This window comes from Mirounga angustirostris, unplaced genomic scaffold (assembly GCF_029215605.1).
Source record: "Mirounga angustirostris isolate CCGP_5_RB_7025 unplaced genomic scaffold, mMirAng1.0.hap1 SCAF_10, whole genome shotgun sequence".
Taxonomy (NCBI): Eukaryota; Metazoa; Chordata; class Mammalia; order Carnivora; family Phocidae; genus Mirounga; species Mirounga angustirostris.
This window is the reverse complement of record NW_026991718.1, coordinates 49,926,513-49,945,294: the sequence shown is the minus strand read 5'-3', so window position 1 is coordinate 49,945,294 and position 18,782 is coordinate 49,926,513. Positions and strand designations below refer to the sequence as shown.

Below are 18,782 nucleotides of genomic sequence, written 5' to 3'. Positions count from 1 at the left end.
TTCACTGGGTGATTACATCAACTCCTAGAGCTTACACTATCTCTATCCAAACCTACTCTTGTTAAAGACCCATATATCTTTTTTTATGTATTTATTTATTCTTTTTCTTAGAGAGTGAGAGCCCAAGCAGAGGGAGAGGGGTAGGCAGAGGGAGGGAGAGAGGGAATCTTAAGCAGGTTCCAAACTCAGCACAGAGCCCTACATGGGGCTCAATCTCAGGAGCCTGAAATCATGACTTGAACCGAAATCAAGAGTCGGACACTTAACCAACTGAGCCACCCAGGCGCCCCAAAGACCTATATATCTGATTACTTCCTGGGGTTTATGACCACAGAAACTAAACACAATGAGTTCAACAGTAGATGAATCATAATCCCCACTCTTCACCTGTCTAGTTCAGTCCAAGGCAGAGATCTACCCAAAATATTGGATTCCATTCTTCCCTTCATAGTCAATCACTGTGTCCTGTAAATTCTAGCTCCTAAATTTCTAACACATACCTTCCTCTCCATTTTCATCATTTTAGTGACTGCATAATTTGGCAATGTATTTACATACTATAATCATAGGCACTGACTATATTTATATGAACAATGTTTCAATGAGCATTTCTATGGTTACATATTTACACACTTGTATGATAAACTAATACTGTCCTTGAATTCCCATTTTACTAAGAGTTTTCTTTTCATTAATAAACATTATTTTTTAGAAATTTAGACTTAAAGAAAAATTGCGTAGAAAGTACAGAGCTGCCCCACATCTTCCCCTCCCACTGTTTACCTTATTCCAAAACTTCTTTAGCGTCGTACATCTGTTACAACTGATGAACCAGTATTGATGTTTTATTATTAACTAAAATCCATAGTTTGCATTAGGGTTTGGTCTTAGCGTGGTACAGTTCTATGGGTACTGACAAATGTATAATGTCATATATTCACCATTACAGTATCATACAGAATAGTTTCCCTGTTCTACAAGTCCACTCAGTTCTATCTATTCATTCCTCCTTTGCTCATCCCCTGAATCCTGGCAACGACTGACCTTTATACTTTCTCCATAACTTTGCCTTTTCCAGAATGTCATATACTTGGAGTCTTACAGTATGTAGCTTTAGATTGACTTCTTTTCCTTAGCAATGTATATTTAAGCTTCCTCCATGTCTTTTCATAACTTGATAGTCCATTCCTTTTCATCACTGAATAATACTCCATTGTCTGAATGTATCACAGTTTGTTTATCCATTCACTTATAGGAAGACATCCTGGTAGCTTCCAAGTTTGGCCAATTATAAGTAAATCTGCTCTAAACAAATATGTGTAAGATTTTGTATAGCTTAAGTTTTCAACTCATTTGGATAATACCAAAAAGCATGACTGGTGGATTGCATGGTAAGACTATCTATGTTTAGACTTGAAAGAAACTAATAAACTGTCTTCCAAAATGGCATTACCACCAGCAATGAATGAGAGTTGTTGCTGCTCCAGCATTTGGTGTTGCCAGTGTGTTGGATTTTAGCCATTGTAACAGTTGTGTAGTGGCATCTCATTGTAGTTTTAATTTACAATTCTCTCTCCATTCCTTAGTGAGGTGTCTGTTCAGACCTTTTGCCTGTTGTTTTTTTTTTTTAAGATTTTATTTATTTATTTGAGAGAGAGAGAGAGAGAATGAGAGAGAACACATGAGACGGGGGAGGGTCAGAGGGAGAAGCAGACTCCCTGCCGAGCAGGGAGCCCGATGTGGGACTCGATCCAGGGACTCCAGGATCATGACCTGAACCAAAGGCAGTCGCTTAACCAACTGAGCCACCCAGGCACCCCCCTTTTGCCTGTTTTTAAATTGGGTTGTCTGTTTTCTTATTGTTGAGTTTTACTAGTTCTTTGTATATTTTGGATTTGTCTTTATTAGATATGTTTTGCAAGTATTTTTTCCCAACCTATGGGTCATCTTTTCATTCTCTTTACAAGGTCTTTCAGAGAACAAATTTTTCATTTGAATAAAGTCCAACTTAGCAATATTTCCCTTGATGGATCATGTTTTTGGTGTTGCATCCAAAAAGTTATAGCCATACCCAACGTAACTGAGATTTTCCCTTTTGCTATATTCTATAAGTTTTAAACACAAGTTTTGTGTTTTACATGTAAGTCTATGATCCATTTTGAATTAATTTTTGTGAAAAGTGTAAGATCTGTAATGAAAGTAAAAGTCTAATAAGTGTAATAATCTGTCTAGATTATTTTTTCTTTTTGCATGTGGATGTCTAGTTTATCAAACAACATTTATTAAAAAGACTTTCCTTTCTCCATTAAATTGACTTTACTCCCCAACAACATTCAGTTGACTATATCAGTGTGGGTCTATTTCTGGGCCCCCTATTCTGTTTCTTTGATCTATTATCTACTCTATTACCAATAGCACATTGTCTTGATTACTGTCGCTTTATAGTAAGTCTTGAAGTCAGGTACTATCAGTCCTCCAACACTGTTCTTCTTCAATATTGTGTTGGCTATTCTGGGTGTTTTGCCTCTCCATACATACTAAGAATCAGTTTGCTAATATTCACAAAATGATCTGCAGGGATTTGGATTGAAATTGCATTGAATTTATAAATCCACTTGAGAAGAACTTATATCTTGATAAAATTTTAAGTCTTCCTATACATGAATATGGAACATATTTCCATTTATTTAGATCTTTTTTTCTTTGATTTCTTTTCATCAGAATTTTATAAATTTACTCATGTAGATCTTGTTTATTTGCTAAATTTAAACCTATTTCTCTCTTGTTTGATGTTAATGTAAATGGCACTGTATTTTTAATTGCAAATTGATGGTTTCCTTTGCTGCACTGGTATAATAAGAAAGCAAATGACTTCTGTATATTAACCTTGTATCCTGAGCCTTGCTATATGCACTTATTACTTCCAATAGTTTTTTTGTTAAATTTTTCATATTTTCTACTTAGACACAATCATGTCATCTATAAACAAACTCCTACCTTCCCAATCTGTAAGTATTTTCTGTCTTATTGGATGTTAAACAGGAGTGGTATGAAGGGACATCCTGTGCTTTTCCTGATTTTAGCAGGAAAACGTCTAGTTTCTCATCATCATGTATGATGTTAGCTGTAGGACTTTCATAGATGTTCTTTGTCAAGTTGAGGAAGTTCTCCCTCTATTCTAGGTTTGCTGAGAGCACCCACTGTTATGACTATAATTCTTCTTTAGCCCACTGATGTGATGCATCACATTGATTTCTGAATGTTAAATGAGTCTTGCAGACCAATAAGAAATCCCAGGGTCATAGGGTATAATTCTTCTAATGCTTTGCTGGATTAGGTTTGCTAATATTTTGTTGAGAATTTTTGTATCTATGTTCATGAGAGATATTAGCCTGTAGATTTTCTTTCCTATAATGTCTGGTTGGTATTACATTAATGCTGGCCTCATACAATGAGTTAGGAAGTATTCCCACTGCTTCTATTTTCTAGAAACTATTGTGGAAGAATGGTGTAATGTTTTCCTCAAATATTTGGAAGAACTTTTTTCAGCTTTATTAGGGTACAACTGACAAAATTGTAAGATATTTAAAATATACAACACAATGATGAGATATAGGTATACACTAAGAGGATTTCCTACATTGAATTAATTAACACATCCAACATCACACTTTTTTTGGGGGGGTGAGAACATTTAAGTTCTATTCTCTTACCAAATTTCATTTATATAATAGAGTGTTATCAACTATAGGCACCATGTTATATATTAGATACTCAGACCTATTCTTCTTACAGTTGAGTGTTTATACCCTTTGATCAACCTCTCCCTTTTTCCCTCACCTATCGGCCCCTGGCAACAACTTTTCTATTCTCTGTTTCCATGAGTTCAACTATTTTATTAGATTCCACATATAATTGATACCATGCAGTTTTGTCATTCTCTGTCTGGCATATTTTCATTTAGCAGAATGCCTTATAGGTTTATCCATGTTGTTGCAAATGACAGGATTTCTTTTTCTTTTAAGGTTGGATGATATTCCATTGTGTATATGAGGTGTGTGTGTGAGTATGCATATATAATTTCTTTATACATTCATCCATTGATGGACAATTAGGTTGTTTCCATATCTTGGCTATTGTGAATAATGCTGGAATGAACACAGAAGTATAGGTAAGTCTTCAAGATGATGATTTCAATTTCTCTGGACGCACACCAAGAAATCATATATGGATTGCTGGATAATATGATACCTCTATTTTTATTTCTTGAGGAATCTCCAAACTGTCTTCCATAGAGGTTGTAACCAGTTTACATGCCCATCAAGAGTGTACAAGAGTTCCCTTTTCTGGGGCGCCTGAGTGGCTCAGTCGTTAAGCATCTGCCTTTGGCTCAGGTCATGATCCCAGGGTCCTGGGATCGAGCCCCGCATCGGGCTCCCTGCTCCGTGGGAAGCCTGCTTCTCCCTCTCCCACTCCCTCTGCTTGTGTTCCCTCTTCCGCTGTGTCTCTCTCTGTCAAATAAATAAAATCTTTAAAAAAAAAAAAAGGGTTCCCTTTTCTCCACATTCTTGTCAGCATTTATCTTTTGTCTTTTTAACAGGTGTGAGGTGATATTTCACTGTGGTTTTGATTTGCATTTCCTTGATGGTTGGTGATGCTGAACACCTTTGCATGTATCTGTTGATCATTTGTAGGTCTTCTTTGGAAAAATATTCACATCCTTTGTTCATTTTTTACTTGGGTTATTTGGGTTTTTTGCTATTGATTTGTATGAGTTCCTTGTATAATTTGGATATCAAACCCCTATTGGGATTTGTGGTTTGTAAATATTTTCTCACACTCCATTAGTTGCCTTTTCATTTTGTTGATGGTTTTCCTTTGCTGTGCAGAAGAGTTGTAGCTTGATGTAATCCCATTTGTTCGTATTTGCTTTTGTTGCCTTTGCTTTGGTGTCAAATACAAAAAAATCAATGTCAAGATTAATGTCAAACAGCTTACCCACTATGTTTTCTTCTAGGAGTTTTATGGTTCAGTCTTAGGTTCAAGTCTTTATTTTGAGTTGATTTTAGTGGATGATGTAATTCTTTTGTATGTGGCTGTCCAGTTTTCCCAACACCATTTATTGAAGAGACTATCCTATCCCCATTTTGTGCATTCTTAGGTCCTTTGTTGTAAACTAATTGAGCATATATGCATTTACTTCTGGGCTCTCTGTTCTGTTCCATTGATCCATGTGTTTGTTTTTATATCAATACCATACTGTTTTGATTATTATAGGTTTGTAATAAAATTTGACATCAGCAAGCATGACACCTCCAGCTTTGTTCTTTCTCAAGATTACTTTGGCTTTTCACAGTCTTTTGTAGTTCCATTCAATTTTTAATATTGTTTTTTCTATTTCTGTAAAAAATACCATGGTATTTTAATAGAGATTGTATTGAATCTGTAGATTACTTGAGTAGTATGGACATTTTAACAATAATAATTCTTTCAAAACCATGAACATGGACTATCTTTCCATTTACTTGTGTCTTCTTCAATTACTTTCAACTAGGCCTGGTGTTTTCTGTCTTAGGAGGCTATTAATTATTGATTCAATTTCTTCAATAGATATAAAGCTATTCAGATTATCTATTTCTCCTTGTGTGAGTTTTGGTAAACTACGTCTTTCAGTGAATTGATTCAATTCATGTCGGTTACCAAACTGTGGGTATAGAGTTGTTCATAATATTCCTATATTATTCTTTTAAAGTCCATGGAATCAGTAGTAATAGTCCCTCTTTCATTTATGATATTAATAATTTGAGTCTTCCCTCTTTGATTCTTGGTTAGCTTGGCTCAAGGTTTATCAATTTTATTGGTCTTTCTATGAACCAGCCTTTGGTTTCATTATTTATCTCTTTCAATTTTCTATATCAAAACCATTCATTTCTGCTCTAATTTTTATTCTTTTCTTCTGATTACTTTAGATTTAATTTGCTCTTCTTTTTCTAGCTTCTTAAAATAGCTTAGATTATTGATTTTAGAATTTGATTTATTGATTTTAGAAATTTCTTCCTTTCTGAGGCCCCTGGGTGGCTCAGTCGGTTAAGAATCTGTCTTCAGCTCAGGTAATGATCCCAGGGTCCTGGGATCGAGCCCCACATCGGGCTCCCTGATCAGCGGGGAGTCGGCGTCTCCCTCTCCCTCTGCCCCTCCAACCTGCTCATGCGCTCTCTCTCCCTTTCTCTCTAAAATAAATAAATAAATAAATGAATAAATAAATAAATAAATCTTTTTTAAAAAGAAATTTCTTCTTTATATACAATTAATGCTATAAATTCCCTTCTAAGCACTGCTTTTGGTGATGCCACAAATTTTGATAAGTTGTATCTTATTTTCATTTAGTTTGAAATAATTTTTCTTTAAGGTTTTATTTATTTATTTGAGAGAAAGAGCATGAGAGCAAACATAAGCAGGCAGAAGGAGAAGCAGGCTCCTCATTGAGCAAGAAGCCCGATATGGAACTTGATCCCAGGACCCTGGGATCATGACCTGAGCCAAAGGCAGACACTTAACCAACTGAGCCACCCAGGCACCCCTAGTTTGAAATACTTTTTAATTTCTCTTTGAGACGTTTTCTTTGGCCCACGTGTATTATTAACTGTGTTGGTTAATCTCCAAATATTTGGGGATTTTAAAGCTATCTTTCTGTTATTTATCTCCACAGTTTACTTCCATGTGGAAAGAGCATGTTTTATATAATTTCTATTCTTCAAAATTTGTTAAGATGTGTTTATTAGTCAGAATATGGTCTGTTTTGGTGAATGCTCTCATGAGCTTGAGAGGAATGTGTATTCCACTGTTGCTGGATGAACTATTCTATAAATGTCAATTTGACCCAGTTGATTAATAGTACCATTCAGTTCAACTATATCCTTTCTGATATTCTGCCTGCTAGATCTGTCAATTTCTGCCCCCTGGATTTTCTAATACTAATCATCCTTGTATTCTTAATGTTACTTTTATTTCTCCTTTTCATGTCCTTCTAGATTATGTTTGATAGTCTATTATTTATGATTTTTACTTCAGTATTTACATTTAATTGTTCAAATTACTGTCTGTGGCTTCTCTGTTTTTTAAATCATTATGTTGACTTTGTAAAAATGAACTGAGACAGCTTCCTTTTTTTTCTCTACAATCTGGAATAGTTTAAATTATAGAGAAATTATCTGCTTCATGAAGATCTAAATAAATTCACTGATAAAATCATATGGATCTTGACCAAATTTAAGAAGTCTTTAAAAACTTTTTAATTTCTTTCATAGTTATTAGTCAATTTTCTATATCTTCTTGAATCACTTTTTATCATAATTTTCTTATAGATTCTCAAATTTATTAGCACAGTTACACAAAGTATTCTAGGTATTTAATTTCCTTTGATTATGAATTTCAAGTGATTGTGATTTATTTATTCATTCCTTTCTTCTTTCTCTTCTTTCCTTTCTTCCCTCCACGTTTCTTTCAATCCTTCCTTCCTTCTTTTTAATTAGGCAAGGTAAAATGATTATTTTTTAAAATGCAACATATCCAGAGAAAGACAAATACCATATGATTTCACTCATATGTAGAATTTAAGAAACAAAACAGATGAACATAGGGGAAGGGAAGGAAAAATAAAATAAGACAAAAACAGAGAGGGAGGCAAACCATAAGAGACCCACTCAACTATAGGAAACAAACTGAGGGTTGCTGGAGGGGAGATGGGTGGGGAGATGGGGTGACTGGGTAATGGGCATTAAGGAGGGCACTTGACGGAATGAGCACTGGGTGTTGTATGCAAATGATGAATCACTAAATTCTACCTCTGAAACTAATAATATAGTATATATTAATTAAATTGAATTTAAATAAAAATCTAATTTTAAAAAATGCAACATATCCTTGCTTGAAATCTCTCAAAGACTTTAGTAGGATAAAATCCAAATTATCTATCAATACAAAACAAAGTGCTTCATAAGTTGGCATGTAACTACTTCTCTATCTCATTGCTACCCTCTTATTCTACACTGAATATGTCTGGTTTTATTGTATTCTTTCATCTTTTTTTTAATGATTTTATTTATTTGAGAGAGAGCATGAGCAGGAGGCAGGGAGAGAAGCAGACTTCCTGCTGAGCAAGGAGCCCGATGTGGGGCTCGATCCTAGGACCCTGGGATCATGAGCTGAGCCGAAAGCAGATGCTTAACCGACTGAGCCACCCAGGCACCCCTTATTCTTTCATCTTTGTACATGAAGTTGCCTCTCCTAAAAATGTCCCTTACTCTGTCCTCAGCTTTTCTCCACCTGGACACCTCCTGCTGGTCCCAAGACCCATTTCATGTTGTGCCTTTTCTGGGAAGTCCTCCCTGAAGGTCTCAAAGCTGAGATAAGTATCCTCATCCTCTGTGGAGTTCTCCTCTTCTTCTAGACCTATACATGTTGATTTCCCTTAGAGCCTAATCCTCTCACCTTTTCTCTATCTACATTCATTTCCCAGAAGAAAGCCAGCCCCACGGCATTAAAAACCATCTTTATACAGATGAATTCTAAATTTTTATTTCCAGCTATGACTTTGCCCTGTCAATTTAATATCTCTCTGCAGACAACTACTAAATACCTGAAGCTTAATGTGTCCAAAATGGAAGTCTTGATTACCCTGCCTCTCCCCAAGTCCGTTATTCTCTCACTGTTCCCCATGTCACAGAATAGTGCCACTATTCATCCAGTTTGTTTAGTTCAAAAATCTTGGAGTTATCCTTGCCTCCACACTTTCTCTTATAACCCCATCCCCAACCTGGCAGTAAAACTTGCCATCTCTACCTTCAAAAATATTTCTTACTGCTTTCATCTTACCATAGTTGCCCAAAAAAGCATTATCTCTTACCTAGATTACTGCAATAACGTCCAAATTAATGAACCCTCTTCTTCCACTCTTACTCACCTACAGCATATTTATTTTCCACATGGCAACCAGTGTTACCCATTAATATATAAATCAGATTATCGCCACCACTCCCAATTTTCTAATGGCCTTACATTTCAATTCAGAATAAAATCCGAAGTTATTAACTGTGGCCTACAAGGCCAGAAAACATCTGACTCCTGACTATCTCATTTGTTACCACTTCTACCTCCAATGATAGATACATCACTGCCAGACTAAACCCCACCTACTATTGTACTGTTCCCTCTGAATGGAAAGTCTATCTATCTGAAATCCAAATGATTCTATTTCTCATTTCATTCAGGTCATTTATTTTTCTTCTAAGTTCTTGTCATTACCTGAGATTAAATGAGATTTTTTTGTTTATCATCTATCATCCCCAGCACAATATAAACTCTGTAAAGTCAGGAGACTTGTTTCTGAAGTTCATACCTATAAACTAACTGGCATGCAGTTAGATGCTCATAAAAATTTGTAGAATCGATGAGGGATTAAATGTATTTATGGTATTATTCTAGCGTTTTTTACATAGTTTTTTATAGAAGTTACAGTCCCTGTCCTCCCTGCAGAGTATACACTCTAAATCCAATGACTAAGTATGTTTTCTCTCTCTATCCAAGAACCTACCAGATTGTTGCGTAGTAGGTACACAAACAACACTTGTGATAGAGTAAATTAATAAATAACCCCATTCTATTTTGTAAGAGAATAGGGAATTCTTATGAACAAGGAAAGCTAAGAATGCCAGCTTAATTATGTCACATATGGCAGAAACAAGGGCCAATTCTGCAGGAAAATACCTTGAAGACCTTCTGATTATTTTTGCCCCTTTTTTAGCATAAAGGTTTCCATCTGCAAGGGAAAGTTTTCTGGAAACAGTAGCTTAGGAAAATACACAACATGTAGCTGTTATAATTGCCATGTTTATACTGAGTTCTGGGGTAGTTGGTCTGAAACAGTCCTGGTAAAAATAAACTTCCAATGTGTTTTAAGCAATCAGTGTTTCCAATAAGCACTTGTCAACATGACCTTTAGTGGTCTCCAGAACTTCTCCTTTACTAAGTATTTAACTGGCTACTCAACTCCTATGGCTTCCTGTCTGCCTTTAATTTTCCCGCAGCAATTCTAATGCTGGAGCTACAACAAGCCATCCTTTGGGAGGATTTCTGATCATAATTTGAAAAGCCCTTGAAATAAGAAAATTGTGGTGGGTTAAGGGAAGAGTAGCAGTACATACTATATATATATTCCTCATATGAGAGACAAGTATAAATGAACCTCACATTTTAACTCCCTTAATCCCTCTTTTCTGGTGAACATTAAACTACAGTCCCTTCCACATTTTCTTTCCTGGAGAAGTTTTGGCTTCCATAGTAAATCAAGTGGAAATATTGTTGATGAAATTATTGCCCATGCTCCATAATAATACTAATATTTAATAGTAATTATAATGCCTATTAAACTGTCTAAGGTAATCCTAAAGTTCTTAAAGCTCTTATCATACTCATTCTTGGGTCTTTACTAGACAAATCTTCTCTTCACTAGAAGAGTTTCAATATTAATATAATGAGACATATTAAAAAGTTTACAAGTAATGATACCAATATAATAAAACGTATAATAAAAATTTTTTTAGGTAATTTGAAACAATCCATAGTGACATCATGAATGTGTAATTCATCTGTAATTAGCTGACCTAATCACATATGTACATAAAGAATATTTTGTGAACATCTCAGTTTTTTTGTGCTTTATTGAAATATGGTTGAAAATAAAATTATATTTAAAATGTGCACAGGGACACCTGGGTGGCTCAATTAGTTAAGCATCTGCCTTTGGCTCAGGTCATGGTCCCAGGGTCCTGAGATCGAGTGCCACATCAGGCTCCCTGCCCAGCGGGGAGCCTGTTTCTCCCTCTGCCTTCTGCTCCACCTGCTTGTGCTCTCTCTCATTCTTTCTCTCTCTCTGACAAATAAATAATTTAAAAAAGTAAAAATAAAAAAGTAAAATGAGCATTATAGTGATTTGATATATATATTATGAAAAGTCTCATCATCTACTTATTAATATTCATTACATTGCATACTTTTTTTGTGAGAACACTTAAGTTATATTCTCTTAGAAAATTTCAATTATACAATACAGTATTATCAATTATAGTTATCATGTTTTCCATTAGATCCTCAAATCTTACTCATAGCTGAAAGTTTGTACCCCTTTACCAATTTCTATTTCCCCCACCCTCCAGGCCATGGCAACCACTTTTCTCTTCTCTGTTTCTGTGAGCTTGACCTTTTTTTTTTTTTAAGATTCCACATATACGTAATACCATGCAGTAGTTGTCCTTCTCTGTCTAGTTTATTTCACTTAGCGTAATGCCCTCAAAGTCCATCCATAATTGTCACAAATGACAGAATTTCCTTATTTTTCTTGGTTGGATAATATCCCATTGTGTATATATGTACTACATTTCCTTTACCCATTCATCTGTTGATAAACACTTAGGTTGTTTGCATATCTTGGCTATTGTGAATAATGATGCAATAAACATGGAAGTATAGATATCTCTTTAAGATAATGATTTTTATTTCTTTGGATATATACCCAGAAGTGGGACTGCTGGGTCATACGGTAGTTTTGTTTTTAATTTCTTGAGTAATCTCCATACTGTTTCCCATAGAGACTATACCAGTTTACATACCCATCGACAGCACCTTTTTCCTACATCTTTGTAAGCATCTGTTCTCTCTTGTCTTTTTGATGATAGCTACTCTAACAGGTATGAGGTGATAGCTTATTGTGGTTTTTGATTTGCACGTCCTTGATGATTAGTGTTATAAACATCTTTTCATGTACCTGTTGGCCATTTGTATGTCTTCTTTAGAAAATGTCTATTCAGTTCCTCTGCCCCCTTTTAGTTGGATTATTTGGGTTTTTGCTACTGAGTTGTATGAGTCATTTACACATTTTGGATATTACCCCTTATGAGATACATGATTTGGAAATATTTTCTCTCATTCCATCAGTTGCTCTTGTGTTTTGTTGATGGGTTTCCTTTGCTGTGCAGAAGCTTTTTATATTAATGTAGTCCTAATTACTTATTTTTGTTTTTGTTGCCTTTACTTTGGTATTAAATTAAAAACTCAATGCCAACACCAGTGTCAAGGAGTTCACACACCATTTTTTCTTCTAGAAGTTTTATAATTTCAGATCTTACATTCAAATCTTTAGTCCATTTTGAGTTGATTTTTTTTGTATGGTGTAAAAATGGGGGTCCAGTTTCATTCTTTTGCATGTGGTTGTCCATTTATTGAAGAGACTATTCTTTCCTCAGTGTGTATTCTTGTATATACACCTCTGTTGTAAATTAATGTGACTATATATATATATATATATATATATATATATATATATATATATATACATGGGTTTATTTCTGGGCTCTCTGTTCTGTTCCATTGATCTATGCATATGTGTTTATGTTAATACCATACTATTTTGATTACTATAGTTTTATAATATAATTGAAATCAGGAAGTAGGATGCTTCCAGCTTTGTTCTTCTTTCTGAAGATAGCTTTGGCTATACAGGTTCTTTCTTATTTCATTTCTTATAACAGAAAAAGAGGAGAGCTTACTAACAGTTTTTATCTCATAAAATACGATAAGCAGTTATAAATCAAATTTAATTTGTCTTAAATCTCCTTTCAAGGGAAGGTGCCAGTAAAGAGGGAAAGAGGATAAAAGGATAGGAAAAAGTAGACACCAGGGGACATAAATCACGATTTCAACTCTACAACTTTATATCTAATTAATATCAACCTCTAGATTTCAAAAGGATGAAAAGGATTTCATTCAAAACTAAGACAATCAAATAATAACAGTAATAACAAAAACCCAAAACATACAGGTTGGCCTTTACATCGGAATCTACCATTTTAGTGTTTAAGATGTTGCCCTATTACTTTTTCTGCTTAATATTTATTTAAAGCTAACATGGCAATATAAAGGAGTTTCCTAAGGCTCTTTTAAATTAAGTCATTTACTCTCCAGAAACTCTCTATCAATCTGTCTTTTGCTCTACAATAGTGTCATTTTTCCCATTTGGTCAAAATCTAAATCAAAACTAGCGTTGGCACCTTGTGAAATGATTATAAAATTGCTAACGACAATCAATAGTAAGGAACAGAAATTCCTCACTAAAAAGTAAGGTGATAAAAACTGGACACAGGACAGAGAGAAGCAAGAACAGCTAATTTAAAAAATTTAATTGGTGTTGATTTCGGTTATAACCACTATTATCTAGACCATACTTAGGAACTCTTGACTAAGATGGGGGCCAACTGAGGAAATAGTCATTTTCAAGTACAAAATACAGACAGATTTAGTGGAGAGAGTTGTAGACATTTTTAAGTCTAAACATCTAGAAATTAGCATTGCTATTTGTTTTTCTAAGGAAATCATAAGCACTTATTCTCAAAACCATGTTGTGAATCACACTACTATGCATCTTGGGAGAATCAAAGCCATTTAGGTAGAATGCCCCAAACTATGCACACCAGAGGCCATAGGGCCTTCTCACCTTAAAAGTTGTGGTGCCATAGAGCTTGGTGGTGTGGACTGTCTCTGGAAGCACATTAGTGATGTTGGTGATGAATTCTTCCAAGTACTTGCAGGATTTCTCCAAGTGTGTTGTATTGATGATAATCTGGACAAGCTAGAAAATAACAAGCACAGGTAAGAGTCACTTGACTATTCACCCTACAACGAATGGCTCAATATGAAATCTGCTGGTAGAAGAAAAACAAGAGGCAAAGTGGCAAGGACCATCCATATTCTACAGAAGGTTTGTTAGAGCATGGGCTTAGGCTGTACTCCCTCCACGAAGCCTTCCCTGACTCCCAGAAGAGCACTTGTCACTCTATTTTAAACATATGTCTTCTTCTGTTTAAGAGACTAGACTTAGAACAAAAACTGCTACTGTTTAGCACAGTGCCTGGCAATAAATAATTGCCAAATGAATTAAGTAAATGAACTCCCGCGGAAAGAACAAGAATAACTGAAATGGCAAGAAGAAGTTTCAAAATTAGGCATAAGGAACAGTGAGATGTTGGAATAGATTTCAGGATATTAACAAACTACATTAGCTTATGGAAGAAATAACATGGGCATTATGGTCAGAGAAACCAGCGAATTAACTACTTACAAATTATTAATCTGGAGAAAGTTTCTTAACTTCTCTAAGTGTTTCTTTATCTGCAAACCGTTAATAGTAATTTCTAACTCACACAGTTATTTTGAGGATTAAATATCCTTTTGTCACTACTATTTTCCTTTTCTAACAAGAGCAATCCTTAAAAACAACAGTACTGGTAAGATAAAAAGTCATCTATAAATAACTTTGAGAGGAGGATGAAAAAGAATGACTCTCATTGTTAGGATAGAATTCAAGTTTGCATCACTAGCCATCAGGGAAATGCAAATCAAAACCACAATGAGATACCACCTTATACCAGTTAGAATGGCAAAAATTAACGAAACAGGAAACAACAAATGTTGGCAAGGATGTGGAGAAAGGGAACTCTCTTACGCTGTTAGTACAGCCACTCTGGAAAACAGTATGGAGGTTCCTCAAGATGTTAAGAATAGAGCTACCCTACGACCCAGCAATTGCACTACTGGGTATTTACCCCAAAGATACAGACTTAGTGAAAAGAAGGGGCACATGCACCCCAAAGTTCATAGCAGCAATGTCCACAATAGCCAAACTGTGGAAGGAGTCAAGATGCCCTTCAACAGATGAATGGATAAAGAAGATGTGGTACATATACACATGGAGTATTATTCAGCCATCAGAAACAATGAATACCCACCATTTGCATCAACATGATGGAACTGGAGGGGATTATGTTAAGTGAAGTAAGTCAAACAGAGAAAGACAATTATCATATGGTTTCACTCATATGCAGAACATAAGCAATAGCATGGAGGACCATAGGGAAAGGGAGGGAAATCCAAAGGGGGAGAAATCAGAGAGAGAGATGAACCATGAGAAACTATGGGCCCCAAGAAACATATGGGGGTTTCAGAGGGGAGGTGGGGGGGAGGGGTAACAGGGTGATAGGTATTGAGGAGGGCATGTGCTATGATGAGCACTGGGTGTTATACTTAACTAAAGAATCACTGAACACTGCATCAAGGACTAATTATGTACTACACAGTGGCTAACTGAACATAATAAAAACAACCAAACAAATAAAAACACTGACTTCCAGATGACTAGAAATAGTCACAGGGTCTCAAGAAACCAGAGCACCCAGGACAGCCCTTCCTTTACAAGTATGTTTTCTTGAGTAAGAAGTAACTTTCTCAGTGTGACATTAATACTTTCTCTCTCTCTCTCTCCCCCCGACAATAACATGGACAAACAGTAATTATTATAATGATAGAGGTAAACATGGCTAAGGAGATTAAGCATAATTATTCTGACTATGTAAAAAGTGAAAAGGACCCTATTTTATATTAATAAATCAATGAAGAAAAAAAGAATTAAAGTTTGCAAAGTAGTTCACAATGCATTTTCTTACATTGTCTTCCCAGCAACCTGGAAAACTAAGTTAAGTGGGCATAATTATTGCTTCTCTTTTACTAAACAGAAACAAAAATGAAATGCTTTTCTTTAGATCACAGAACCTAAATGGAATTAGGACTCAATCCAAGTCCTCTACCTTCAAATTATAGACTCATTGAAATGACTTCTGACAGAGCGTTTTGGCATAAACATAAAAATGGCAGCTGTGGAATGCTGCACGCTTTGGTACATGAGGCTGAAATACCAGATTCTGGGTCTGCCATCAACTAGACCTCTCCAAGCTTTGATTCTACTCCATGTAAAAAATAAATTTAAATTTCAAAAAGGAGGGGTACCTACTTATTTATTTCAACTATGAAAACTATGCCCATTTCCCAGAGTCTAAAAGAAATACAAAGAGAAAATGGAATAGAACCTTTTTTTGTTTCTCTTTCCCACATCCTTAACTTTTTATTCCCACAAGAATGTGTGTGGTAGTGGGGTTGTGGCAGGCAGGGGGAGTTTGGGCGTATAAGGCTATGGATGAACTTAGGTCTTCCCTCAGTCAGAGAGGCAGCCAGGAGAGTAGATAGATGACACAAAGGGAAATTGGAAGTGAAGACGAAGGTGGGGGGTAATACACATTTTACAATCAAATGGTACTTCAAAACAATGCTTAAAAGCTGGAATTATACTGGAGTAGAACTCATTGTATTATACTGTGGAATATTAAACAAAAATATTAATAGGATTATAATCAGAAAGGACACTCTTATCTCCCCAACAGCAAACCAGCACAGAGCTAAAGCACATTGTTCATTCTCAAAAAATACATGTCAAAGCATAATGACAATGCTTTAGTAATAGATTGGACTAAGGAAAAAGGTACCTTCTATTCCCCAAGGATCAGCTGGAAAATGTGAGGAAAATGTCTACTTTTGAAACATGAAGACAAAGAGCAGAAACCCAGAGATGCAGTTCCAAAAAAAAAAAAAAAAAATTAAAAGTTAGGGCAATAGGACTAGATCTTTGTATTATTTCCCACAACTCATCAGACAAGTTCATATTCCTCACTAAGCCCCTTCCCTTCATTCTACAGTTTGAATTTGGAGACTCTGAGTTTTGGACACAGATACTCTCTCTACAAAATTACCCAAAACATCAGACTTTTAACTGTAGAGTGCTCTAGGAAAAAACATCTACCAAAATAAGCAATTCATCACCCCCTTCCTTTTAACATGTTTCTCCCTCAGAGAAAGACTAAAATCATTTTAAAAATTTAAATAGTCTAAATTAAATCACTCCTCTTCCTGAGTGGGAAGGTGGCTACTGGCAAGATTGTCTTGATGTATAAGTCAGAAAAGTAAGAGAGTTAATTTGGAGAACTGAAGAATTTCTATTTTAAAGTCAGCATTACCTATAGGGAACACATTCAATCTATCAAAAGAAATCCTAATAATAAGGAGGAATCATGTCATGTTATCGAAATAAAAAACAGCGGCAGTCAAAGAGAAAATTGTCCTGTTTTGCAGGATATTGGCAGTTAAAAAAAAAAAAAAGGAGGCGGCTTCACTGGGTACAGTAGTAATTTCCCTTGACTTTTTAAAGATCTGTCAACACAGAAGATCACCATGAATTACATCAATTGGCTGTCAGTCACTTTTGAAATGTTTCATTGCTGAGCATAGAATAGACTATTAAAACACTCTAGGATTACATTAGATACCATGTCATTTTCAAAGGGAATAACGTCTGTTAATGAGGTCTAAGTGATCTCTACTCCTGAATGACAGCTAACCAAAATCCTCACAAGGGCATTTACAAATGTAAAGGCAGATACTGTGGGGATAATTCTGAACTTAAGGATGCAATGAAGCAATTTCAGATATGAACTTCCATCAGAGTTTTGAGCTCCTTTGATATTTTTAAACCTCACTTCCCACTCTCTTATAAAAATATATCACTGCAGCAATCCAAACTGTCCTTAACATTGTTTCAAGGACATGGTATTAGCAACAGATTAGGTATTGGTTATGCTTATATAAAGTAGAGTTCTGTGAGGACTGTCTGGAAAAAAAAAAAGAACACTATAAAGCAAGCAATCACCTCACAACTAAATGACAGGAGTCACTTAGGTTAAAAACCATTAAGAAGCAGAAAATTTTTCTGTCTCTCATTCCCAGTAGCAGAGAGAATCTAATGAGGACAGCACAGAGTAAACTGTGGAAGTCGCCTATTACCTTATCTTGTTTCCCAAAGCAGAGAATTCAGGACACTAATGCTCCAAAAGGACTAACCCAAAGCAAGAAAATGAGAAGTCACGCTCCCTCTCCACACCCCCAATGCTTCTCCACTGCTGGGTTTGCAAGATAAAGAACTAAATAGCAGTGTTGGCTCTCATTCACAAAAATAACATCTAGGATTTCAGGGAATTTTTTTCTCCATTTCACCCCAGCAAAGATACAAAAAGCTGGGTCAACTACTCATTTTTTACCATCTCCAAAGCAAATACCTAAAATACTGAAGTACTTGGAACTACTGGTTCCAAATCCATAGGTCTAGTACAAGGATTATTTTTGACAAGACTTAATTACAAAATGTTTTAATGTAATATTAGCAATATCATTGCTGTTAACAGGGGACAGTGAACACTGTCATGTGGGAGATAAATAACAGGACAGAACCATGTGGTCATCAATCTAAATAATATCCAAAAGAAAGGTTGAATGCAAAGCATTGGTTATTTATTCAGGTCTCCTGGGGCACTATTATAAATATAATAAAATATATATATAAATATTTAACATGTTTTCACTAATAGGAAATCTTAATTTCCTTAACTTTACCCTAAGAACCTACTACCTACTTTTCTTTTTTCTTTCTTCTCTCTTTCATCAATGAAGAACTCCTATGTGCCAAGGAATGAGAATACAGCTGTACACAATTATACACAAAACAGACAAAGTCCCTGGCCTTGTGGAAATTAGAGTAACCACAAACACACAGAAATATATACCATAATGTCAAGTAATAGTAAGCCCTGGAAATAGAAGTGAAATAAGGAGTTACATGGTGATGGTAGGTCTCAGGGTGGTCAAGGAAGGCCTCCTTAAGGAAATAACATTTGAGTGGAGACTTAAATAAAGTGAAGGTATATTATGTCTATCATCTAAAATAAACACATTTTTAAATCCAATTTATATCTTAAGTCTATCAATTCATTCTTCATAAAGATAAAGGATGTTTT

General features: G+C 35.3%; 1 protein-coding gene across 4 annotated transcripts in view; it reads right to left on the bottom strand.

Moving 5' to 3' along the window:
- Positions 1-18,782, bottom strand: part of EXOC6B (exocyst complex component 6B) — a 606,547-nt gene that overhangs the window by 261,998 nt on the left and 325,767 nt on the right. For all 4 annotated transcript variants that reach the window (XR_010405595.1, XM_064572330.1, XM_064572331.1 and 1 more), the window contains one exon: positions 13,547-13,681. Coding sequence is in view for 3 of the 4 variants with exons in the window: in XM_064572330.1 (XP_064428400.1) it covers positions 13,547-13,681 (135 nt within the window). In the remaining variant the exon portion in view is untranslated. The remainder of the gene's footprint in view (positions 1-13,546; positions 13,682-18,782) is intronic.